The following is a 26,132-nucleotide window of genomic DNA, read 5'->3' as shown; positions in this document are numbered from 1 at the left end:
ACTTTGCCCAGTTAGCATCCCTTTCACTCTCAAAAAGGTACTTGTATAGTTGATAAATTATACAGTCTCTATAGTCCACTTGTGTTTTTTCATTGAGAGGATAATAGCCATAGTATACTTATTTTAAATTCACTTATAAAAAAAAAAGGAAGCCAAGGTATGGGTACCAGGTGAGCTCACTAGTACCAAAGCTAGTAAACATAGTACATGCATATACATATATGAATATATTCTATTTACATGAATATTTTTGTGTTTACTTTTATTTGAAAGCCATAGGTTTATATTAAAAAATAACTCTTAAGCCTTTTTAAAAACAGTATTTTAGCCATAATCTTTCATTAAATTGTAAGATTTAATAATCAAATGTGTATGTATTATTTCACTTTCACTTTTGTGTTTTACTCACTATATTCCTCAGTACTTATAAGCATTCTAATTGGCTTTTTATGACATTATCCTTTTTATGGTGCAATAGCCAAGATTGTTTTGGTGCCAGAGATACTTTTGCTTTGGTTTTTGAAATTGACTGTGGTAAAACATTCAAACAATATACAAATATATAAAATAAAAAGTAAAGGTTGAATTTCAAAGCCCTTTCCTACTTCCCTTTCCAAAAGTCATCAGAATTTAGAGTGCTTTCTTTAAAAAAATGAAAGTGGTTTATAAACAATATATCAGAAATTTAATTTAAGCAAGTATAGAGGATTATTTTCTAATAAGTTCATTTTCTGAGCTGAATCATCTTTGGATCATTATTTTTTAATGGTTTTAATTTTAGCATTCAGATAATCCCTTTTATATTTCGCCTTTACTGGTGCTTGAAATTATAATTTTGTGTTTTTATATGTCGGCATGATTTTCACAACTGCAGAAATTAGCATGGGGTCACAGATTCTGGCTCCTAAAACAAGTCCTACTATGAAAAAGGCAAAATTTAGGGGCACCTGGGTGGCTCAGTCAGTTTAGCGTCTGCCTTCGGCTCAGGTCATGTGATCTCAGGGTCCTGGGATCGAGCCCCACATCGGGCTCCCTGCTCAGCAGAAAGCCTGCTTCTCTCTCTGCCTCTGCCTCTCTGCCTGCTTGTGCTCTCTCTCTCGCTCTCTCTCAAATAAATAAATAAAATCTTAAAAAAAAAGAAAAGAAAAAGGCAAAATTTAAATAATAGTGCTACAGTATATTAATTCTTCAGATTAATAATGTTGCTGTCAGATAACTTTTTTTTCTTTTAAGTAGGCTCCATACCCAGTGTGGAGCCCAGTGTGGGGCTTGAACTCATGACGTGGAGATCAAGACCTGGGCTGAGATCAAGAGTCGGATACTTAACCGACTGAGCTATCCAGGTGCCCCTCACGTAGTATTAAGGTCATAGAAAATCAATAGAAAAAGAGCTTCAGAATCATAAGAGATGAATGTTTGACATATTACAATAGGTATTCAATAAATATAATTAAAATTTTTTTCTCTTATCTCCATGCTTTTTAGGAGGAAAGCTTCCAGCAGTCAGTGAAACATTCTTAGAAACAGAAATCCTTTCTTATTTTAATTTTTCCCTATTAAAAATGACTTTTAAAAATTTATCACAGTGGGCTTTTAAATTTTTTTTTATTTTTAAAGATTTTATTTAGTTGACAGAGACACAGCAAGAGAGGGAACACAAGCAGGGGGAGTGGGAGAGGGAGAAGCAAGCTTCCCGCAGAGCAGGGATCCCGACATGGGGCTTGATCCCAGGACCCTGGTATCATGACCTGAGCCGAAGGCAGACGTTTAACGACTGAGCCACCCAGGTGCCCCTATCACAGTGTTTAGTAATTGTATTCCAGTTCTTAAAGACATTATTTATTTATTTATTTTTAAAAGATTTTATTTATTTATTTGACAGAGAGGGACACAGTGAGAGAGGGAATACAAGCAGGGGGAGCGAGAGAGGGAGAAGCAGGCTTCCCGCTGAGCAGGAACCCCGATGTGGGGCTCGATATCATGACCTTAGCCGAAGGCAGATGCTTAACGACTGAGCCACCCAGGCACCCCAGCATTTTTTAGGGTAATTATTCTTACTGGCCAGTTTCTTCAGGGCCCATTGTCGTTAAATCCCTTGATAAGGGTTTTTCTTTCGTGTATGTTTTCACTATCTATTTCCAAAACTCGCTCATCATCCCAAACAGAAACTCTGTGTGCATTAAATAATAACTTTTCATTTCCCCCTCTTCCTTGCCACTGGTGAGTTTTACTTGTCAAGGCCAAATTCCATGAATTTGCCTGTTTTAGGGACCTCATATAAATGGAATCATACAATATTTATCCTTCTGATAATGTTTTATAATATTAAGTAAAACAAACGCCATTTCAATCTAATGAATTAATATTTTGAGGCCATCATCCTTTGAGTTCTATGAATAGCTCCCACCTTCCATCATCGAAGTTCATTGCAAGACAGTTCTGTGGTCAGAAGATAGAGTATTTAGACTCAGCCACACCTGGGTTGGAATCTTGTTTGTACCACTTACTATCTGCTTAGGTATCATGGGCAAGGAATTGAACAACTATAAGACTCCAGTTTACTGTGAATGTTTTGAAAATTGAATGAGTTCCTTATGTAAAATTTTGAGATCCTGAACACACAGATGTTCCATAGGTTGTAGTTACTTGCTATTACTATTACTGCTAATTATATAGCATCCCCATGAAATACAGGTTTACCACATATATGGCCTGGTATTAAAAAATGTTTTACTAATAAATGACTTACTCACAATAAAATGCATTCCTTGTAAGTATACAGTTTGATGATTTGATGTGATTGACATATATACTATAAGCATTACTTCAGTCACGATAGAGAGCATTTAATCACTTCCTAAAGTTCCTGCTGTCCTAAGCAATTACTGATCTGCTTTATGTCATTATAGATTAAACTTTCCTTTCCTAAAATTTCATAAAATGAATTTGTATAGTATGTAATCTTGTATCTAGTGTAGAATATGTTTTGGAGCTAAGTCCAAGTTTTTATGTATATCACTACTTCTATTTATTTCCAAGGGACAGTCCATTGTATGAATATATTACAATTTTTTTATCCATTGATCTGTTGAGGAACATTTGCATTACTTAATATTATAAAACACTATCAAAAGGATAAATATTGTAGGATTCCATTTAGCTATTATGAAGAGAACCACTATGAACGTTCTTATACAGAATACTTGATAGTGTGCTTTCATTTAGTTAGGTGAAATTATGTTTCTTTGATTTCATTTGATGTAAGAATTATTTAGATTTGTGTGTAATCTCTAAACATTTGGGAATTTTCCTGTAATCATTTTGTTACTAATTTGTAGTTTAGTTCTCTTGTGGTCAAAGAACATATTTTGTATGGTTTTAAGTTTGTTATCATTTGTTTTATAGTCTAGAATGTGATCTATCTTGGTGAATTTTCTATAGACTTGAAAATTGTGTTATCTGCCATGTGTGAGTAGAATGTTCAGTAGGTCCAGATAGGTGGTAGTGTTTAGTTATTCCATATCCATAATTTTTGTTTGTTTTACTTATACTGTCAAATTATTGAGAGGGGAGTATGTTGAAGTTCTAGATGATTTGTCAGTTTTTCCTTTCATTTCTATCCAAGTTTCTTTTATATATTTTGAAATTCTCTTATGCACTTAGAACTGTTAATGTTTTCCTTAGAGAAGTAACCCTTTCATTATTATGAAATGTCCCTTTTTATCTTGTTTGAAATTGTTGAAGCCACTTGTCTTTCTTTTGATTAATGTTGATATGTCTTTTCCTGTCTGTTTCTTTTAATCTATTAGATTATCTATCTATAAGATAAACTATCTATAACTATAGAAAATAGATTTTCTTTTTTTTTTTTTTTAAAGATTCTATTTCTTTATTTGAGAGAGAGACACAGCGAGAGAGGGAACACAAGCAGGGGGAGTGGGAGAGGGAGAAGAGGCTTCCCGCGGAGCAGGGAGCCCGATGCGGGGCTCGATCCCAGGACCCTGAGATCATGACCTGAGCCGAAGGCAGTTGCTTAACGACTGAGCCACCCAGGCGCCCCTAGAAAATAGATTTTCTTATAGATAGTTTATAGTTGGCATATACTTGTTTCTTGTTTTTTTATCCAATTTGACAGTCTCTGCCTAGCAATTGGAGTGTTGAGACTACATTTAATGTAATTATTGATATGGTTGGATTTAAAGCTTCCATTTTGCTAGTAGTTTTCAATTATGTTTTATTTCTGTTCCTTTTTTTCCTCCAGTTTTCTTTCTTTTCAATTACTTTTTTATGATTACGTTTTATCTCCATTTTGGGCTAATAACCTATGGGTCAAAGAGGAAATCACAACAGCAGTTGGAAAGTATTTTCAGTGAAATGAAAGTGAAAATGAAATATATCAACACTTGTAGGATGTAGCTACAGCAATCCATAGAGGTAAATTTATATCATTAAATGCTTATATTAGAAGAAGAAATCTCTCAAGTCGGTGATCTAAGTTTTTATCTTAAGAAACAAGAAGAACAAACTTAAAGGAAGCAAAAGAAAAGAAAGGAAAATAAGAGCAGAGATTAATGAAATTGAAAAGAGAAAAACAGTAGAGAAAGTTCAAAAGTAGAGCTGGTTCTTTAAAGAAAAGTCAAGTGGAATTTATCCCAGGCATGACAAGCTTGGTTCACCACTTGAAAATAAATCAGTGTAGGGGCACCTGGGTGGCTCAGTCGGTTAAGCCGCTGCCTTCGGCTCAGGTCATGATCCCAGGGTCCTGGGATCGAGCCCTGCATCGGGCTCCCTGCTCAGCGGGGAGTCTGCTTCTCCCTCTCCCTCGCCCCCTGCTTGTGTTCCCTCTCTCACTGTGTCTCTCTCTGTCAAATAAATAAATAAAAAAAAAAATCTTAAAAAAAAAATCAGTGTAATTCACCATCTCATCAGACTAAAGAAAAAACCCCATAGAATCATCTCAATAAATGTGGAAAGTTCCTTTGAAAAAATTCAGTATACATTTGTAACAAAATCTTTCATTAATTTAAGAACTAAAGGTAATTTCCTCAACCTGTTAAAGGACATCTACAAAAAATTTGTATATTTAGCATAATGGTACTTGTTTGGTACAATTCACTAGTGAAGCCATCTGGGCTCAGAATTTTCTTTGTTGGAACTCACTTTATGAGGCCTGCAATAGGTCAATAACAAAAATAAAGAATGGAAAACCATAGACTGGTTACGTACAAAGGTACAGAAATCCTTAATTATACTGTAATCAAGCCAAATAATCTTTAAAAAGGATAATGTATTATGACCAACTGTGGTTATTTAGAACTTGGAGACTTTCCAGTTTTCTTCATATTACTCATTTATAGTATAATTTTATCATGGTCTAACAACATAGCATGTATCATTTCAGTTTTTTAAAAAATTAAGTTTTTTTAATGGTTCAACATATGGTCTTGGTAAATAATCTGTATGTACTGGAAATGATATATATTCTGCTATGGTAGAGTAGAGTGTTCCCAAACCTATTTTTCTGTTTAATTGTTTTATCAATTTCTAACAAAGGAATGAAGTCTCCAACTAAATTGTGGATTTGTCTCTCTTCAGTTTTACTAGTTTTTGCTTCATGTATTTTGAAGCTTTGTTTTTAGATAAGACTTATACATCTTGGTCTATTATGTCTCCTTGGAGAATTGATCCCTTTATCATTTTGTAATTTTATTCTATATCCCTGGTAATGTGGCTTGTTTTGAAGTGCAGTTTGCCTGATACTAATATAGCTACCCCAGCTTTCTTGTGGTTTATGTTTGCTTAGTATCTCTTTCTTTCCTCCATTCTTTCACTTTTAAGTTACATATGTCTTTATATTTAAACAGTTTCTTGTAGGGAGCATTTAGGTAGGTTCTGCTTTTTTTATTTTTAATAAAGATTTTATTTGAGAGAGAGAGCTAGAGAGAGAGAGCGCGCACACACAGAGGGATAGAGAGAAGCTGACTCCCCGCTGAGCAAGAAGCGCCCAGGATCCCGGGATCGTGACCTGAGCCAAAGGCAGACTTTTAAATGACTGAGCCACCCAGGCACCCCCAGTCCTGTTTTTTTAACCCAGTCTAGCAATCTTTCTTACTTGATGTGTTTGGACCATTTTCATTTAATATAACTGTTGATATGGTTGGATTAAAATGTTAAAACTTGCCATTTTTCTAGATGATATGTTTCTTCTGTTGAACTTTTGTTTATTGTCTTATATATCAATTGAATATTTTTTGTGATTTTTTAAAATTTCCATTTCTCTTTTAAAAATGTATTTAGTGGTGGTTCTATATTAAAATTTTTTTGGTCTTTTTTTCCTCTGTACTTAAATTCATGTACTTCAAGCATGTCTTCAAGTTTACTGATCTTTTATTCTTATCTGATTAATTCTTTTTAAAAACATTTTTCATTTCCAGAAGTATTTTCTTTTTTTAAGCTTTATCCTTTTTACACCATTTCTTTCCTCATTATGTTGATGATTTGTTGTACATCCTTGAGTATACTTAGATTAGCTTATACAGAGTCTTTGAATGCTAATTCCATTATCTCTCATTTCTTCATTTTCAGTTGACTGAATTTTCTCCTAGTTGTGTGTTGTATCATATCTAATAATTTTTGACTGAATGTTTAGTGTCATGAATTTTATATCAAGTACCAGGTTTTGTTGTTGTTAAAGAGTATTAGACTTTATTCTCTCTGAACATATGTTACATTTGGATCAACTTTATCCTTCTGTGGCTTGTTTTTAGGTAGTTATAGGATGGATTTAGAGTAGTCTTTTCGATAGTTCAGTCCCAATACCAAGTCCTAAACTCTTGTGTATCCACAGGATGCTCTATATATTTAACAAGGACTTTCCATTTTGATACAAACTCTGACAACTCTGTGAGCTTTGGGAACTCTTTAGCATACAGCTCGCAGTCACTTTTTGCTCAGCTTTAGGAGGTTTTAATCTATGCATGTGTGGTTCTTTCCACAGTAGACCTAAGTGGACTCCTTTGCAAGTATCCAGGACTATTTCTTCATATAGCTCCTTCTACTCTGTCTTGCAAATTCTAGCTTCCTCAGCCTCCCTGCATTCTGATTTCTTTCCCTTCAACTCAGTGAGATTACTATTCTCTTCTTGGGATCACCATCTCTGCACCAGGATCCAGAAACTGCCTTTAGGCAGAAAGTCTGTACCGGTAGTCTGGAAAGTGCCTCTGAGTGGAAAGTTGAGGCAAATGTCTGGCTTATCTAATTATATTCCTTCTTAGAGATTATTCAGCACTGCCTGTGGCCTAATGTCCCAAACAGTGACCTGAGTGTATACTTCAAATATATTTTTCCAGTTTTCTCATTGTTTATAGCAAGAGTATAAGTCTAGTTCCAATTATTCCATCATGACTGGAAGTGGAAATTTTGGTCTGTCATTTCATTTTCAGAACTTTTTTTCATCCAGGATTAGTGTGAAATGCCTAATCTATGATTGCTAAGGAAGAGAGCCTGTTAATTTTATTTGAAAAATTTAAAGGAACTTGTTAGTGTACTGTTCATTTGTGTCATTAATAAAAATTAAACTACCGTAGTCTACCTTTTGTATAGTAGTCTATTGCCTATTATAGTTAAGGGGGGAAAAGCCTGGATATACTATTAATTGATTGTTACATTTCTCATTTTTTAGACCTAAAGATTGTCTTCGGTCTATTATGAGGAGGGTGAACCATAAAGATCCTCATGTTGCTATGCAAGCTCTGACTGTAAGTGATTTCATTTTAAGTTTTACCACAAAACTATCTGCTAAAATTGAGCCCTTATTTTAACTTGTGATTTTATACTTTTAGCTTCTAGGAGCATGTGTATCAAACTGTGGCAAAATTTTTCATTTAGAAGTATGTTCAAGAGATTTTGCTAGTGAGGTGAGCAACGTACTAAACAAGGTAAGGAACGTTATTTCCAGAAATGAATTAACACAGTCTTCTTTGTGTATTTTAATGTTCAGTTTTTCACATTTTAAATCACAAAGGACTGGTTTGTGCTTTGCTTTTTTTTATAATCCTTCCTAGGCTCTGTCTATCCAGTATGTAAGTAAAGTAAATGTTTTGCTGAAGAGACTATAAATTTATATACTTGGAGAATTTTTTTTTTTTTTTAAGCCAGGTTAGAGTATATTTAACCTGTTTTCTTGATCATTCCTTTCATCTAATAAGAAAATACATGTATTTCTCCATCTGGTTAATTAATACCAGTCTGTTATAGGCACAGTTTTTGTAACCGTTTGTGTAGCCACTGAGGTATTTTCCCAATGTAGAACAGAAATACTGCCAAAATATGACCCTGTTTTCATTGTGACATGAGTAAGGCCACTACCTGACCATGGCAGGATTTTAATGCTATGCTTTTTATTTAACTGAATGTAGAATAAAGAATACAATTTATGCAATTCAAGGAATTAAAAAAAAATGAAGTTACTAAGTAATGTATGAGTTTTCCCAGTAAAAATTTGTGCATTCTACAGGTAATTATTTCTGACTCTTGGGAGGATTATATCTTCATATAATCAAGAAAAATTTTAAGATGTTAAAAGGGAAAATGCCTCATGTTTTTTGGGAAAATGATTATTTCCAGGTTTTAGTAGGAAACAGTACAGAAATGAGATAATTTACATAATTTACAGAATTTCTGTATTTCCTTGTCAAGCATGATTATGGTTCTTTTCCTGTTTTGCGCTATTCAGTTACATTTAGGTATTTTCTACTAGTTAATAATCATTCTTTTAATGTCCTGAATGTCCATCAAATGTATGACTGTTTATGAAGAGATTTTAGTATAATGTTTTCTATAATTTAGTTGAAAATGAGATATTCAAACTTGTATTTAGTAGCACAAACAACTGTTTTGAAAAGCAAACAGCTACACATAAGAGAAAGGACTTCTTCATTTTCCAAATGTTTTACAGTGAACAGAGTGATTTTTATACTTGAGGGGGGGATGTTATTTTGAAGAAATGAAGTTTTTAGAAATATTGACATACAGTGGGCCTCAAACCAGGCCTCGGATAATTAAACAACTTGGAAAAAATACACAGTCAAGCATATTTTTAAAAGTCAGAGATTAGGAATAAAGGAATTGTATCATTTATTTTCTCTTTTCCAACTTATTTTTTATTGGTCTGCAAATAACCAACACAAAACAGAGTACTTTTCTGTGTCTTCCTGATGTAGAAAGCTCACTTAGTTGCAAAGTACTCTGAAAATTTCCATCTCTCTGACCTCCAAAATAAGTTATTACATACTTAATCTGTTTTAATTGGTATGAGGTATGTATGTTGGTATCATCTATTGTTTTTTCATAGTGTGAAAAAAATTTGATTATTTCTAGTAACCAACTCTGTTTTCTTATGTATCATCTATAGCTAGGGGTTATTTGTGATTCAAAAAAATGTCTATAGCACTTTATAATTTCTATATTAAACATATCTGTGTTATATCATTAGCCAGGAAATTAGTACTTTTTTATTAAAATTTTCTCTATTTTCAGGGTCATCCTAAAGTCTGTGAAAAATTAAAGGCTCTTATGGTTGAATGGACAGATGAATTTAAGAATGATCCACAGCTTAGTCTAATATCAGCAATGATTAAGAACCTTAAGGAACAAGGAGTTACATTTCCAGCTGTTGGCTCTCAGGTATTTTGTAAAGTTGCATTGTGTGCTACAGTTTGTTTCTCTAAAGTAGCCACATTTATATGAATTTTTCTTTTTTCCTCCAAACCCAGGTAGTTTTTACTTCTCCAAAGGAATTTTTGTTAATAATCTTGCATTCAGTGGTGCCAGAAAAATACAGGGGAATATTAATGTGTTCCAACTTCCACTTTCTCACTGTTTCTCCTTCCTTGTAAATAAATTAGATTAGCATTTTGCAATTTAAAAATTTTTTATGGAGTTTTTAATAATATAGTCAGAATTGCTTTATGATATCAGGTAGTACTGACAGTCTTCTTAAATACTCTTAGTGCTTTAATTTTATCTACAGAGAATGACAGCTTAAAAATCAGGATATCCTTGAAATTTAAGGATGAGTTTAGAGGTTCTTTTGATTATGAAATTTATGACTACTTGTATTAAAAATGAGACAGAGATAAGGGAGTCAATAAGGAGAGAAGCACACAAAGCATCTTTTCTCTTAATAAGAGCCGACCAGTACATAAATACGATTGAGTGAAAGGCTTAAATTTCCTTTCTGCCCCTCCCTCTCCCAATTTATGTATTGGGATCAATCTCTATGTCATCAAGAAAAAATTGAAGGGTATCTCTTTTATTTTATTTTATTTTCCCTATTCTGGGTAACCATCCTTTGGGATCACCAGCTAATCTAGGACGCTTAAAATGTGTGGTAATTTATTATACTGCCTTTCCCTACTGCATGGATTGGGGTAGAATGGAACAAGTGGTGTGAAAGCATGCACAGAAAACTCTCAAGCTATGGAGGGCTCAAGTTCGGGGTTTTGACCATTTCAGAGAATCATGAAGTGATTCATGCAGACTTACCTAGATTTCTACCCAAAGCACTCTTTTAGTTTATCTGAATATTCTTGAGATGTCAAGATCCAGAAATATGTTTGGGAAATGAAGGAAGGAAAGGATATTTTTCTTCTTACTTGAAAAAATTTGGCTTATGAATGGTTTTACAATGATAAAATATGTCTTTAAGAAGTATTTATTCATAATTCATAGCTGGCTTTTACTACTCAGAATATTTTCTAAAATCTGTATAATTAAGGAATAATTTTATGCAGAAAAATCCAAGATATCTTGTAAGTTCCTTGACAAGAGAGACAATGTTTACTTATAAAAGGGTAGTCTCACTATAGAAAACCAAAAAGTATAGATGATTAGTGAGATTGCAGTTTCTATGCCCTGAGAAGCTATTCTAGAGCTTGTTACTTAAAATGTATTTTGTTGACCATCATCATCATCACATGGAAGCTTGTTAGAAATGCAGCATCTCAGGTGCCACTCAGACCTATGGATTCATTATCTCTATTTCAGCAAGATTCCCAGATGATTCCATGTGCACATTAAAGTTTGGGAAGCACTGCTCTTGAGTACAGCTTTACTGCTTTTCAGTCCACAAAGGGACTTGTTCCAATTAGAGAAGGAAGAAGAACTAATGATCTGTGTGATAATGTAGCTTTGTTTGGTTAACCTAGAATCTTAGATAGTTTGCGTGAACAACTTTAGGGATTCTCTAATCTAATCCCCTCATTTTACAGATGAGGAAACTGAGACCCAGAATGGTTAAGTGACTTCCCCAGGTCCACAGCTCATAGTTGACAGAGTTGGAACTAGAACGCAGGCCTCCTGACTCTCAGTCCAGTGTTCTTTCCACTACACGATCCTGCCTTCCGTTTGATATAGAGGTTAGTGGATATGTGTATGTTCAGACTAGGCTTCAAAGGACAAGAAGTGGAGTGAACACTGGCAAGAGCATTTATTTATTGACTGGTACAGAAAGAAGTTAGGTTACTCTCCTGTTCAAGAGGTTCAGGACATACATCAGCAATAGTAAAGATAAGAGTTACTTTTCTTTTTTTTTGGCCGGATGTTATAAAATATATGAAAGCTAATTTTGTTGTAGTTACTATCTTCAGCCACAAGAAATACATAAAATGCATATAAAGTATGATGAGGTAGAATGGTGATTTTTTTTTTAAATAATGGTGTCTGATAGCTTATTGAAAACCATGTTTGTGAAGAACTTTGTATTTAATGAAAAATGTATCATGTAGGATCATCTACACAAGTCCCTCTAGATTTTAAGCTCAGTCGCTTAATCATTATTACATTTTAATCGGACCAGATCTTTGTCATCATACTTAACAAAAGCCTCTGAAAATATAAGGAATTTTTAAAGTATAATTTTTCATCCCAAGTACAGAACAAAGTAATAGAAAAATATTAAGAAAAGTCATACTTCAGTCAACTAACTCATTCTGCTGCAGTTCTTGTAGCACTAACTTTTGACATAGAGATAAAAGTAATGCTAGCACTGTGGCTATATTTGATTGATTAATAACATAGGTATCTTTGCTACAATTAGAACCTGATGATAGGAAGGAATTTTGAAAAGTGTGCATTTCAGGAATATAGGACTTAATGTAGGTTATTTCTGTACTTCCTTCTCTCTTTTTTTTATTGAAGAATATTTGACAAAATATTTTGTTAGTTTTAGGTGTACAACATAATGATTCAAATCAGTGTTTATATACATTATGAAATGGTCACTTTAATAAGTCTAGTTACCATCTTTACAGAGTTGTTAAAATATTATTGATTCTCTGTGCTGTATATTATATCCCCCTCCCTCATCTTACTTATTTTATAACTGGAAGATTGTATCTCTTAGTCCCCCTCACCTGTTTTGTCCATCCCCTTCACCTCCCTACTGTTTGGCAGTCATAGGTTTCTTTTCCGTATCTGAGTCTGTTTCTGTTTTGTTTTTTAGATTCCACGTAAAAGTGAAATCATACCATGTGTTTTTCTCTGTTTGACTTATTTCACTTAGCATTATACCCTCCAAGTTCATCCATGTTGCCGCAAGTGGCAAGATTTTATTCTTCTATTATGGCTGAGTAATTGTGTGTGTCTGTGCGTGCGAACATGTATACCACATCTTCTTTATCCATTCATCTATTGATGGACATTTAGGTTGTTTCTAGTCTTGGCTCTTGTACTGCAGTGAACACAGGGGTGCAGATGTCTTTTTGGGATTAGTGTTTTTTTTGTCCTTTGGTTAAAAACCTATTTTTCAGATAAAAACCAGAATTGGCTGAATTTTATGATAGTTCTATTTTTAATTTATTGAGGAGGAACCTGCAATAGTGTCTGTACCGGTTTACACTCCCACCAACAATGCAAGAGTTCCTTTTCCTCCACATCCTTGCCAACACTTGTAATTTTTTTTTTTGATACTAGCCATTCTGTCACATGTGAAGTAAATATCTCATTATGGTCCTGATTTGCATTTCCCTGATTGTTAGTGAATATCTTTTCATGTACCTGTTGGTCACCTGAATATCGTCTTTGGGGAAATGTCTATTTAGGTCCTCTTTCTATTTTTAGATTATATTACTTATTTTTATAATACTGAGTTATATGAGCTTTTTAGTATGTTTTGGATGTTAACCTGTTATCGGATATATCATTTATGAATATTTTTTCCCATTCAGTAGGTTGCCATTTTGTTTTGTTGATGTTTCCCTTTGCTGTGCAAAAGCTTCTTAGTTTGATGTAGTCCCATTTGTCTATTTTTGCTTTTGTTGTCCTTGCCTGAGGAGATAGATCCAAAAAAATATTGATAAGACTGATGTCAGAGAGCTTACTGCCTATGTTTTCTTCTAGGAGTTGTATGGTTTCGGGCTTACATTTAAGTCTTTATTTTATTGTATTTTTGAAGATTTTATTTATTTGACAGAAAGAGACACAGCGAGAGAGGGAACACAAGCAGGGGGAGTGGGAGAGGGAAAAGCAGGCTTCCCGCTGAGCAGGGAGCCCGATGTGGGGCTTGATTCCAGGACCCTGGGATCATGACCTGAGCCAAAGGCAGACGCTTAACCGACTGAGCCACCCACGCGCCCCACATTTAATCCAGTTTATTTTTGGTATATGGTTTAAGAAAGTAGTCCAGTTTCATTCTTTTGCATGTAGCTGTCCAGTTTTCTCAACACTATTTATTGAAGAAACTCATTTTCCTATTGTATATTCTTGCCTTCATTTGTCATAGATTAATTGACCACATAAGTGTTATTTCTGGGTTGTCTTTTATGTTCTACTGATCTGTGTTTCTCTTTTTGTGCCAGTACCATACTGTTTTGATTATATTATAACTTTATAGTATATTTTGAAATCCAGGAGTGTGATATTCGAGCTTTATTTTTCTTACTCAAGACTGCTTTGTCTATTCGGCATCTTTTGTGGTTCCTTATAAATTTTAGAACTGTTTTTTCTAGTTCTGTGAAAAATACCATTATGATTTTGATATGGATTGCATTGAATCTGTAGGTGCTTTGGGTAGTATGGACATCTTAGCAATATTAATTCTTCCAGTTCATGAGATTGGCATATCTTTACATTTATTTGTATCATCTTCAATTGTTTTCATCACTATCTTATAGTTTTCAGGGTACAGGTCTTTCTTCACCTTCTTGGTGAAATTTATTCCTAGGCATTTTATGCATTTTGTTGGGATTGGAAATGGGATTGTGTTCTTAATTTCTCTTTCCGATAGTTTGTCATTAGTGTATAGAAATGCAACAGATTTCTGTATATTGATTTTGTGTTCTGCAATTTTACTGGATTAATGTATTAGTTCTGATAGATTTTCAGATGAGTCTTTAGGGTTTTCTATATATATACTACCATGTCATCTGCAAATAGTGACAGTTTTACTTCCTTTATGATTTGGATGTCCTTTTCTTGTCTTTCTTTCTTTTTTGCCTTGCTACAGTGTATGTTATTGATGGTACATGACAAGATAGGGCTCCCTAAGCCCCTTCTCTTCTTCATGGTGTCTGGGATGAAAACCTTGTTGAGGTTGGGAGATTCTCAATGTGTTGGGAGATGAGCTGGGGCAAGGACTCCATAGCATCTGAGGGCTTCTTCATCTTGTGCTCTGCCTGTGGCCAGTTGTCCAGGGGGTTCTTACTCCTTGAAGGTCATGTGGACCATAAGGTTGACCACCCAGTTTCTGTGGCTAAACTCATTGTCATAACAGGAAATGAGCTTGATAAAGTGGTCATTGATGGCAGTGCGGGCCCATCATTGAAGGTGGAAGAGTGGGTGTCACTGTTAAAGTGGCAGGAGACAACTGGTCCTCAATGCAGCCCAGCATGCCCTTGAGGGGGCCCTCTGATTCCTGCTTCACCACCATCTTGATGTCATCGTATCTGGTAGCTTTCTCCAGGTGGCAGGTGTGATCCACGACCAATACACTGGGAATGGGGACACAGAAGGCCATGCCAGTGAGCTTCCCATTCAGTTCAGGGATGATGTTGCCCACAGCCTTGGCAGCACCAGTAGAAGCAGGGATGGTCTTCTCAGAAGGGCCATCCATGTTCTTCTGGGTGGCACTGATGGCATGGACTGTGATCATGAGTCCCTTTGTGATGCCAGAGTTGTTATAGATGACCTTGGCCAGAGGGGCCAGCAGTTGGTGTGGTACAGGAGGTATTGTTGATAATCTTGAGTGAGTTGTCATCTTTCTCATCGTTCATGCCCATCACAAACATGGGGGCATCAGCTGAAGAGACAGAGATGATGACCCTCTTGGCTCCACCCTTCAATTGAGCCCTCAGCCTTCTCCACAGTAGTGAAGGCCCCAGTGGACTCCACAACATATTCGGTACCAGCATCACCCCAATTGATGTTGGTGGGATCTCACTCCTAGAATATGGAGATGGGCTTTTGATTAATGACAAGTTTCCTGTTCTCAGCCATAACTGTGCCATTGAATTTGCCATGGGTGGAATCATATTGCAACATGTATACCATGTAATTGATTTCAACGAAGGGGTCAGTGATGGCAACACTATCCACTTTGCCAGAGTTAGAAGCAGCTCTGGTGACTAGGTGCCTAATACAGCCAAATTTATTTACTCCAACCTTCACCAGCCTGACTCAGGGACGCAGTTGGCACTGCACAAGAAGATGCAAATTTTGGTCAAATTGGGAGGTGCAGAGAGCCAATTTTTTTGTTTTTCTTGCCTAGTTGCTGTGGCGAGGACTTCCAACAATATGTTGAGCAATAGTTCTTAATCTTAGAGGAAAAGTTTTCAGCTTTTCACCACTGAGTATGACGTTAGCTGTAGGTTTATCATATATGACCTTTATTATGTTAAGGTATGTTCCCTCTCTACCCACTTTGTTGAAAGTTTTTATCTTCAAACAGTGTTGAATTTTGTCAGATGCTTTCTCTGCTTCTCTTGAGATGATCATATGGTTATTATCCTACATTATTTTAATATGGTGTATCATGTTGATTGAGTTGCAGATACTGAACTATCGTTGCATCCCTGGAATAAATCCTACTTGATCATGGTGTATGATACTTTTAATGTACTGTTCAATTTGGTTTGCTAATATGTTGTTGAGGATTTTTGCATGTTCATCAGGGATATTGGTCTATACATTTTTTTCTTTTTCTTTTTTCCGTTTTTTTTGGGGGGCGGTGTCTTTGGTTTTAGTATCAGGATACTGTTGGCCTTGTAAAATGAGTTTGGAAGCATTCCTTCCTCTTCAGTTTTTTGGAATGGCTTCTGAAGGAAGGTGTTAATTCTTTTTTAATTTATTTTTTCATTGTTATGTTAATCACCATACATTACATCATTAGGTTTTATGTAGTGTTCCATGATTCATTGTTTGTGTGTAACACCCAGTGCTCCATGCAGAATGTGCCCTCTTTAATACCCATCACCAGACTAACCCATCCTCCCACCCCCCTCCCCTCTAGAACCCTCAGTTTGTTTTTCAGAGTCCATCCTCTCTCATGGTTCGTCTTCCCCTCTGATTTCCCTCCCTTCGTTATTCCCCTCCTGCTATCTTCTTTTTTTTTCTTAACATGTATTGCATTATTTGTTTCAGAAGTACAGATCTGTGATTCAGCAGTCTTGCAGAATTCACAGTGCTCACCATAGCACATACCCTCCCCAGTATCTATCACACAGCCACCCCATCCCTCCCACCCCACCCCCCACTCAGCAACCCTCAGTTTGTTTCCTGAGATTAAGAATTCCTCATATCAGTGAGGTCATGATACATGTCTTTCTCTGATTGACTTATTTCACTCAGCATAACACCCTCCAGTTCCATCCACGTCGTTGCAAATGGCAAGATCTCATTCCTTCTGATGGCTGCATAATATTCCATTGTATATATTTATCCACAACTTCTTTATCCATTCATGTGTCGATGGACATCTTGGCTCTTTCCACAGTTTGGCTATTGTGGACATTGCTGCTATAAACATCGGGGTGCACGAACCACTTCTGGTCCCTACGTTTGTATCTTTGGGGTAAATACCCAGTAGTGCAATTGCTGGGTCATATGGTAGCTCTATTTTCAACTTTTTGAGGAACCTCCATACTATTTTCCAGAGCGGCTGCACCAGCTTGCATTCCCACCAACAGTGTAGGAGGGTTCCCCTTTCTCCGCATCCCCGCTAACATCTGTCGTTTCCTGACTTGTTAATTTTAGCCATTCTGCCTGGTCTGAGGTGGTATCTCATTGAGGTTTTGATTTGGATTTCCCTGATGCCGAGTGATGTGGAGCACTTTTTCATGTGTCTGTTGGCCATTTGGATGTCTTCTTTGGAAAAATGTCTGTTCATGTCTTCTGCCCATTTCTTGATTGGATTCTTTGTTCTTTGGGTGTTGAGTTTGATAAGTTCTTCGTAGATTTTGGATACTAGCCCTTTATCTGATATGTCATTTGCAAATATCTTGCGCCATTCTGTCGGTTGTCTTTTGGTTTTGTTGACTGTTTCTTTTGCTGTGCAAAAGCTTTCTATCTTGATGAAGTCCCAATAGTTCATTTTTGCCCTTGTTTCCCTTGCCTTTGGCAAGGTTTCTAGGAAGAAGTTGCTGCGGCTGAGGTTGAAGAGGTTGCTGCCTGTGTTCTCCTTTAGGATTTGGATGGACTCCTGTCTCACATTGAGGTCTTTCAACTATTTTGAGTCTATTTTTGTGTGTGGTGTAAGGAAATGGTCCAGGATCATTCTTCTGCATGTGGCTGTCCAATTTTCCCAACACCATTTGTTGAAGAGACTGTCTTTTTTACCATTGGACATTCTTTCCTGCTTTGTCGAAGATTAGTTGACCATAGAGTTGAGGGTCCATTTCTGGGCTCTCTATTCTGTTCCATTGATCTATGCGTCTATTTTTGTGCCAGTACCATACTGTCTTGATGATGACAGCTTTGTATAAGAGCTGGAAGTCCAGAATTGTGATGCCGCCACCTTTTGCTTTTCTTTTTCAACATTCGTCTGGCTATTCGGGGTCTTTTCTGGTTCCATACAAATTTTAGGATGATTTGTTCCATTTATTTGAAAAAAGTGGATGGTATTTTGGTGGGGATTGCATTGAATGTGTAGATTGCTCTAGGTAGCACTGACATCTTCACATTATTTGTTCTTCCAATCCATGAGCATGGAATGTTTTTCCATTTCTTTGTGTCTTCCTCAATTTCTTTCATGACTATTTTCTAGTTTTCTGAGTACAGATCCTTTGCCTCTTTGGTTAGATTTATTCCTAGGTATCTTATGGTTTGGGTGCAATTGTAAATGGGATCGACTCCTTAATTTCTCTTTGTTCTGTCTTGTTGTTGGTGTATAGGAATGCCACTGATTTCTGTGCATTGATTTTATATCCTGCCACTTTACTGAATTCCTGTATGAGTTCTAGCAGTTTTGGGGTGGAGTCTCTTGGGTTTCCCACGTAAAGTATCATACCATCTGCAAAGAGTGAGAGTTTGATTTCTTCTTTGCCGATTTGAATGCCTTTTATTTCTTTTTGTTGTCTGATTGCTGCGGCTAGGACTTCTAATACTATGTTGAATAGCAGTGGTGATAGTGGACATCCTTGCCGTGTTCCTGACCTTAGGGGGAAAGCTCTCAGTTTTTCCCCATTGAGAGTGATATTTGCTGTAGATTTTTCATAGATGGCTTTTATGATATTGATGTATATACCCTCTATCCCTATACTCTGAAGAGTTTAGATCAAGAAAGGATGCTGTACTTTGTCAAATGCTTTTTCTGCATTATTGAGAGGATCCTATGGTTCTTGTTCTTTCTTTTGTTAATGTATTGTATCACGTTGATTGATTTGCAGATATTGAACCAACCTTGCAGCCCAAGGATAAATTCCACTTGGTTGTGGTGAATAATCCTTTTAATGTACTGTTGGATCCTATTGGCTAGTATTTCGGTGAGAATTTTTGCATCCATGTTCATCAGGGATATTGGTCTGTAATTCTCCTTTTTGATGGGGTCTTTGTCTGGTTTTGGGATCAAGGTAATGGTGGCTTCATAAAACGAGTTTGGAAGTTTTCCCTCCATTTCTGTTTTTTGGAACAGTTTCAGAAGAATAGGTATTAATTTTTCTTAAAATGTATGGTAGAATTCCCCTGGGAAGCCATCTGGCCCTGGGCTCTTGTTTGTTGGGAGATTTTTGATGACTGCTTCAATTTCCTTAGTGGCTATAGGTCTGTTCAGGTTTTCTGTTTCTTCCTGGTTCAGTTTTTGTAGTTCATACATCTCTAGGAATGCATCCATTTCTTCCAGGTTATGTAATTTGCTGGCATAGAGTTGCTCATAATATGTTCTTATAATTGTTTGTATTTCTTTGGTGTTGTGATCTCTCTTCTTTCATTCATGATTTTATTTATTTGGGTCATTTTTCTTTTTGTTAAGTCTGGCCAGGGGTTTATCAATCTTGTTAATTCTTTCAAAGAACCAGCTCCTAGTTTCGTGGATCTGTTCTACTGTTCTTTTAGTTTCTATTTCATTGATTTCTGCTCTGATCTTTATGATTTCTCTTCTCCTGCTGGGTTTAGGCTTTATTTGCTGTTCTTTCTCCAGCTCCTTTAGGTGTAGGGTTAGGTTGTGTATTTGAGACCTTTCTTGGTTCTTGAGAAAGGCTTGTATTGCTATATACTTTCCTCTTAGGACTGCCTTTGTTGCATCCCAAAGATTTTGAACAGTTGTGTTTTCATTTTCATTTGTTACCATGAATTTTTTAAACTCTTCTTTCATTTCCTGGTTGACCCATTCATTCTTTAGTAGGATGCTCCATGTCTTTGAGTTGTTTCCGACTTTCCTCTTGTGATTGAGTTGTTTTTGAGTTGTTTCCGACTTTCCTCTTGTGATTGAGTTCTAGTTTCAAAGCATTGTGGTCTGAATAGGCAGGGAATGATCCCAATCTTTTGGTACTGGTTGAGACCTGATTTATAACCTAGGATGTGATTGATTCTGGAGAATGTTCCATGGGCACTAGAGAAGAATGTGTATTCCGTTGCTTTGGAATGGAATGTTCTGAATATATCTGTGAAGTCCATTTGGTCCAGTGTGTCATTTAAAGTCTTTATTTCCTTGTTGATCTTTTTCTTAGATGATCTGTCTGTCCATTTCAGTGAGGGGGGTGTTAAAGTCCCCCACTATTATTGTATTGTTGTCAATGTGTTTCTTTGCTTTTGTTATTAATTGCCTTATATAATTGGCTGCTCCCATGTTAGGGGCATAGATATTTACAATTGTTAGATCATCTTGTTGGATACACCCTCTAAGTAGGATATAGTGTCTTTCCTCATCTCTTATTACAGTCTTTGGTTTAAAATCTAATTTGTCTGATCTAAGGATTGCCACCCTAGCTTTCTTTTGGTGTCCATTAGCATGGTAAATGGTTTTCCACCCCCTCACTTTCAATCTGGGGATGTCTTTGGGTCTAAAATGAGTCTCTTGCAGACAGCATATCGATGGGTCTTGTTTTTTAATCCAAACTGATAGCCTGTGTCTTTTGATTGGGGCATTTAGCCCATTTATATTCAAGGTAGCTATTGAAAGATAGGAATTTAGTGCCATTGTATTGCCTGTAAGGCGACTGTTACTGTATATTGTCTGTGTTCCTTTCTGGTCTATGTTGCTTTTAGGCTCTCTCTTTGCTTAGAGGACCCCTTTCAAGATTTCCTGTAGGGCTGGTTTTGTGTTTGCGAATTCCTTTAGTTTTTGTTTGTCCTGGAAGCTTTTTACCTCTCCTTCAATTTTCAATGACAGCCTAGCTGGATATAGTATTCTTGGCTGCATATTTTTCTCGTTTATTGCTCTGAATATATCATGCCAGTCCTTTCTGGCCTGTCAGGTCTCTGTGGATAGGTCTGTTGCCAGTCTAATGTTTCTACCATTGTAGGTTACATATCTCTTCTCCCAAGCTGCTTTCAGGATTTTCTCTTTGTCTCTGAGACTTGTAAGTTTTACTATTAGATGTCGGGGTTGTTGACCTATTTTTATTGATTTTGAGAGGGGTTCTCTGTGCTTCCTGGATTTTCATGCCTGTTTCTTTCCCCAAATTAGGGAAGTTCTCTGCTATAATTTGCTCCAATATACCTTCTGCCCCTCTCTTTCTTCTTCTTCTCGGATCCCAATTATTCTAATGTTGTTTTGTCTTATGTTATCGCTTATCTCTCGAATTCTGCCCTCGTGATCCAGTAGTTGTTTCTCTCTTTCTCTGCTTCTTTATTTTCCATCATTTGGTCTTCTATATCAGTGATTCTCTCTTCTGCCTCATTTATCCTAGCATTTAGCGTCCCTATTTTTGATTGCGACACTCGGTGTGCAGTCTCCAAACCCAGCAGATCCTTGCAGTGCGCTCCTGCGCCGCTCCTCCCGGGGGAGGAAGGGGAGTCTCCCCGGATCTGCCGCTTGTTGGGTCCCTGCTGGAGGAGCAGTGGCCCAACTGTGCCACGGATCACGGTTTATGGCAACCCGGAGCTGAGAGCCCGCGCCTCGGCTCCGTCTTTTCAGCCGGTTTCCCCGCTCCTATACCTGGGAATTCTGCTGCACTCAGGCACCCCCGGTCTTTCTGTGACCCCAAGGGTCCTGAGACCACACTGTCCCACAAGGGTTCCACCCCCCGACTTAGCCACTGGAACGACGTCCCTCAGTGGAGCTGACTTCTAAAAGTTCCCTTTTTGTACTCCCCGGCTCTATCACTTGCCAGAAGTGGCCCTCGGAGGCCCCCTCCCCCACAGTCTATCCTCCCGAATATCGCCTCGGATTCACTTCTCCACACGTCCTACCTTCCAGAAAGTGGTCGCTTTTCTGTTCAGAGAGTTGTTGGTGTTCTTTTCTTCGATCTCCTGTTGAGTTCGTAGGTGTTCAGAATGGTTTGATCCTTAACCAGCTGAATTCCTGAGACCAGATGAAATCCAGGTCTCCTACTCCTCCACCACCGTCTTGCTCCGCCCCCAGAAGGTGTTAATTCTTTAAGTGTTTGATATACAATCACCTAGTCTTGGACTTTTGTGTGTTGGGAAGTTTTTGATTACTGATTCAATTTCATTACTGGTAATCATTTTTCGAGATTTTCTGTTTCTTCCTGATTTAGTTTTGGAAGAATGTAGGAATTTAACCATTTCTTCTAGGTTGTCCAGTTTGTTGGCATATAATTATAGCAGTCTCTTATGATACTTTGTCTTCTCTTCTTTCATTTGTGATTTTATTTGAGTCCTCTTTTTTTCTTTATGAGTCTGTATAATTATCAATTTTGTTAATCTTTTCAAAGTACCAGCTCTTAGTTTCATTGATCATTTTTATTGTTGTTTTAGTGTCTACTTCATTGATTTCTGCTCTCCTCTTTATTATTTCCTTCCTTCTACTGCTTCAGGTGTTGTTCTTCTTTTTGTAGTTCCTTGAGGTGTAAAGTTGAATTGTTTTTTGGGGGATTTTTCTTGTTTCTTGAGGTAGGCCTGTATTACTACAAACTTTCCTCTTGCTTTTGCTTTTGCTGAGTCCCATAGATTTTGGAACATTGTATTTTCATTTTCATTTTGATATCTTTGTTGACCCATTGGTTGTTCAGTAACATGTCAAGTCTTTCATGTATTTGTTTCTTATAGTTTTTTTCTAGTAACTGATTTCTAGTTTCAAACCATATGGTTGGAAAAGATGTTTGATATATTTCATTCTTTTTAAATTTACTGTGTCTTGTTTTGTGGCCTAACATGTGATCTCTCCTGGAGAATGTTTCATGTGTACTTGGGAAGATGTGTGTTCTGCTGTTTTGGGATGGAATGTTCTGTGTATATCTATTACATCCATCTAGTCTAAGTGTCATTTAAAGCTGATGTTTCCTTATTAATTTTCTATCTGGATGATCTATCAATTAATGTAAATTGGTATTTTAAAGCCCCCTATTATTATGGTGTTGCTGTCATTTTTCCCCCTAATTTGTCTGTTAATAGTCATTATATATATATATAGGTGCTCCTGTGTTGGGTGTATGGATATTTACAAGTGTTTTATCTTCTTGTTGAATTGATCCCATCATTATGTAATGTTCTTTTTTGTCTCTTGTTGTAGTCTTTGTTTTAAAGCCTATTTGTGTGATATTATTAATGCTACCCAAGGTTTCTTTTCATTTTCATTTGCATGGAAAATTTTTTCTATCCCTTCATTTTCAGTGAATCTGCTTTCAGATTTCAAGTGAGTTGATTGATGGGTCTTGTTTTTTTATTCATCTACCCTATGTGTTATGGTTGGAGAGTTTAGTCCATTTATATTTACAGTAATTGTTGATAGGTACGTATTTATTGCCATTTTGCTCATTGTTTCCTCATTGTTTTTGTGATTCTTCTCTATTTCTTTTTCTTCTCTTGGTCTCTTCCCTTGTGATTTGATGACTTTCTTTAGTGTTTTGTTTGGATTGCTTTATTTTTTGTGTATCTGTTACAGGATTTTGGTTTGTGGTTACCCTGAGGTTCATCTGTAACAACCTGTGTATATATAGCAGATTATTTTAAGGTGGTAGTTGCTTAAGTTCAAACACATTCTAAAAGCACTACATTTTTATTCCCTTCACCCACATTTTATGTTTCTGATGTCATGTTTTATGTCTTTTTATTTGTGTATCCATTAACTAGTTATTGTAAATGTAGTTGACTTTATTACTCTTGCTTTATAACCTTCCTACTAGCTTTATTAGTGGTTGATCAGCAACCCTTACTATATGTTTTCTTTTATCAGTTAAATTTTTTTCTATCACATATTTTCTTATTTCTAATTATGTTCTTTTCCCCATGAAGTAGTCCCTCTAACATTTCTTGTGAAAACCTTTTAGTAGTGATGAACTCCTATAGCTTTTGTTGATTTGGGAGTTCTTTATCAGTTCTTCAGTTCTGAATGGTAATCTTGTCTGGTAGAGTATCCTTGGTTTAAGTTTCTTCCTTTTCACACTTTGAATATATTGTCTGCACTTTCTTCTTGACTGATAGAAATTCCTTCACAGACCACAAAAGATCAATATGTCTATTTTGTGAAATCCACTGAACTGAAAAAAAAATTCATATGTGATTGATTGCAAAGGTTGTTCTGAGGAAGCATACCTTTAATTTTCAGAGATGTGTGATGTTATATGCAACTGAAGAATCGTTGAACACTGCATCAAAAACTAATGATGTACTATATGTTGGGTAATTGAACATAATAAATAAATAAAAAACCCAAAACGCGCACACGCACACACAAAATTCGTATCTAAAGAAGATTCCACCTAGAGATGGATCAGAATTGAGAGTGCTTAAAGTTTCATTTAGTGAACTACAAAAAGCTTTTTAGTATCCACTTTTCTAAAAAATAAATGCTTTGTGCATTTGTTTGACAATATAAAATACTAATGTATATGTGGAACTGTATATGTAGAACTACATATGTATCTAGAACTGTATTTTACTATAACATTGAATATTTTGCGTTTCATTTATTCAACAATTATTTCTTGATTGTTATAGTCCATCCATATTAAGCACATATACTCTCAGGGAACATGTAACAGTTATGGAGACAGATATAAGCAGATAATTTTAATAGAAGCTGAGATTTATTGACTGTTACTATGTGTAAGGCACTGTTCCATGTGCTGTACATGTGTTAATTTGAATACTATTTATAATTCCATTTATGTTGTTCTTGGTTGCTTTGGGTATTCTAATATACATTTGTAACTGTTCACAGTCTATTTTGAGTTAATATTGTATTACTTCATGTAAAATGTAGAAACTGTGCAACTGTTTAGGGTTTATTTACTTTTCATCGTCCTTTATGCAATAATTATCATATGTATGACCTACATTACCTCTATGTACATTATAAATCCCAGGAGACAATGTTAAGTTTTTTGTTTTAAACCCTCAATGGTGGGCGCCTGAGTGGCTCAGTTGGTTAAGCGACTGCCTTCGGCTCAGGTCATGATCCTGAGTCTCTGGATTGAGTTCCGCTTCGGGCTCCTTACTCGGCAGGGAGTCTTCTTCTCCCTCTGACCCTCCCCCCTCTCATGTGCTCTCTCTCATTCTGTGTCTCTCAAATAAATAAAATCTTTAAAAAAATAATAAACCCTCAGTGGTGACCCCCATCCTATCTGAGTTTGGAAGCTACATGTTAATTTAATCCTCTCAAAAGCCTACCATATGTAGGTGCTATTATTACCTTCATTTTGTAGATGAGGGACTTAAGGCACAAGGAGGTTAATGTACTCCAGGTCATACATTAGAACCTGGTAGATTTAGGATTTTAACCCATGTTTGCCTGGCTCCACAATTTACATTCTTTTTTTTTTTTTATTCTGCTAGATTTTGATGAATTTATTTCCATAGGGGTTTATCATTCTGCATTCCACCAACAATATATTGTACCTTGTCATCTTACAACATCATCAAAAAAGTGTGTTGCCAAGCTTTTTACTTTTTGACAATAGGATAATTGTGAAATTTTATCTCATTGTCATTTTTTAAATTACTTTATGTTAATCACAATTTACATTCTTAACTACCCACAGCATAGTACCTTGTTAAAAGTCCTGTCAGAGGAGCACAGGAGGGAATGCTTAATTTAGGGATTTAGGAATGTTTCATTGAGAAAGTGATTATTTTAGCTGTTGACTGACTGGTGAGTTAAAACTTAATAGGGAAAAATGTGGACAGAGTAAAAGGAACCAGAGGGGAAGACATTATAAGTAGAAACAAATTTGTGTCAGAGGCATAAAAGTGTGTGTGTGTGTGTATTTGTGTGTATGCTAGCAGTTACTGGTAACTGGAATATATTGTCAGAATTAACTATTTGTATTTTAGTTTACAAAATAGTATAATTTTAGGAGTATTATATCATTATATATAAATCGCAGTTCCTAAAGATAACATCCTGCCTTTTAATCTGGAAGGAAGCAGTAAAATATAACTTGAACAGATACTTTAAAATTAAAAAAAATCTTTGTTTTTAAAGATTTTATTTATTATTTATTTATTTATTTGAGAGAGAGGGAGAGAGCACACAGAGAAAGAGGGAGAGGGAGAAGCAGACTCCCTGCTGAGCAGCGAGC

General features: G+C 36.1%; 1 protein-coding gene across 1 annotated transcript in view; it reads left to right on the top strand.

Annotated features, from left to right (window-relative positions):
* The window catches only part of STAM (signal transducing adaptor molecule), a 103,238-nt gene that overhangs the window by 34,103 nt on the left and 43,003 nt on the right, over positions 1-26,132 (top strand). The window contains exons 3-5 of the mRNA XM_045874331.3: positions 7,682-7,757; positions 7,842-7,937; positions 9,538-9,684. Coding sequence (XP_045730287.1) covers positions 7,682-7,757; positions 7,842-7,937; positions 9,538-9,684 — 319 coding nt within the window. The remainder of the gene's footprint in view (positions 1-7,681; positions 7,758-7,841; positions 7,938-9,537; positions 9,685-26,132) is intronic.

The sequence above is a fragment of the Mirounga angustirostris genome, unplaced genomic scaffold, assembly GCF_029215605.1.
Source record: "Mirounga angustirostris isolate CCGP_5_RB_7025 unplaced genomic scaffold, mMirAng1.0.hap1 SCAF_5, whole genome shotgun sequence".
Lineage (NCBI taxonomy): Eukaryota > Metazoa > Chordata > Mammalia > Carnivora > Phocidae > Mirounga > Mirounga angustirostris.
The sequence above is the reverse complement of the archived record's forward strand: the minus strand, read 5'-3'. Positions and strand labels throughout refer to the sequence as shown.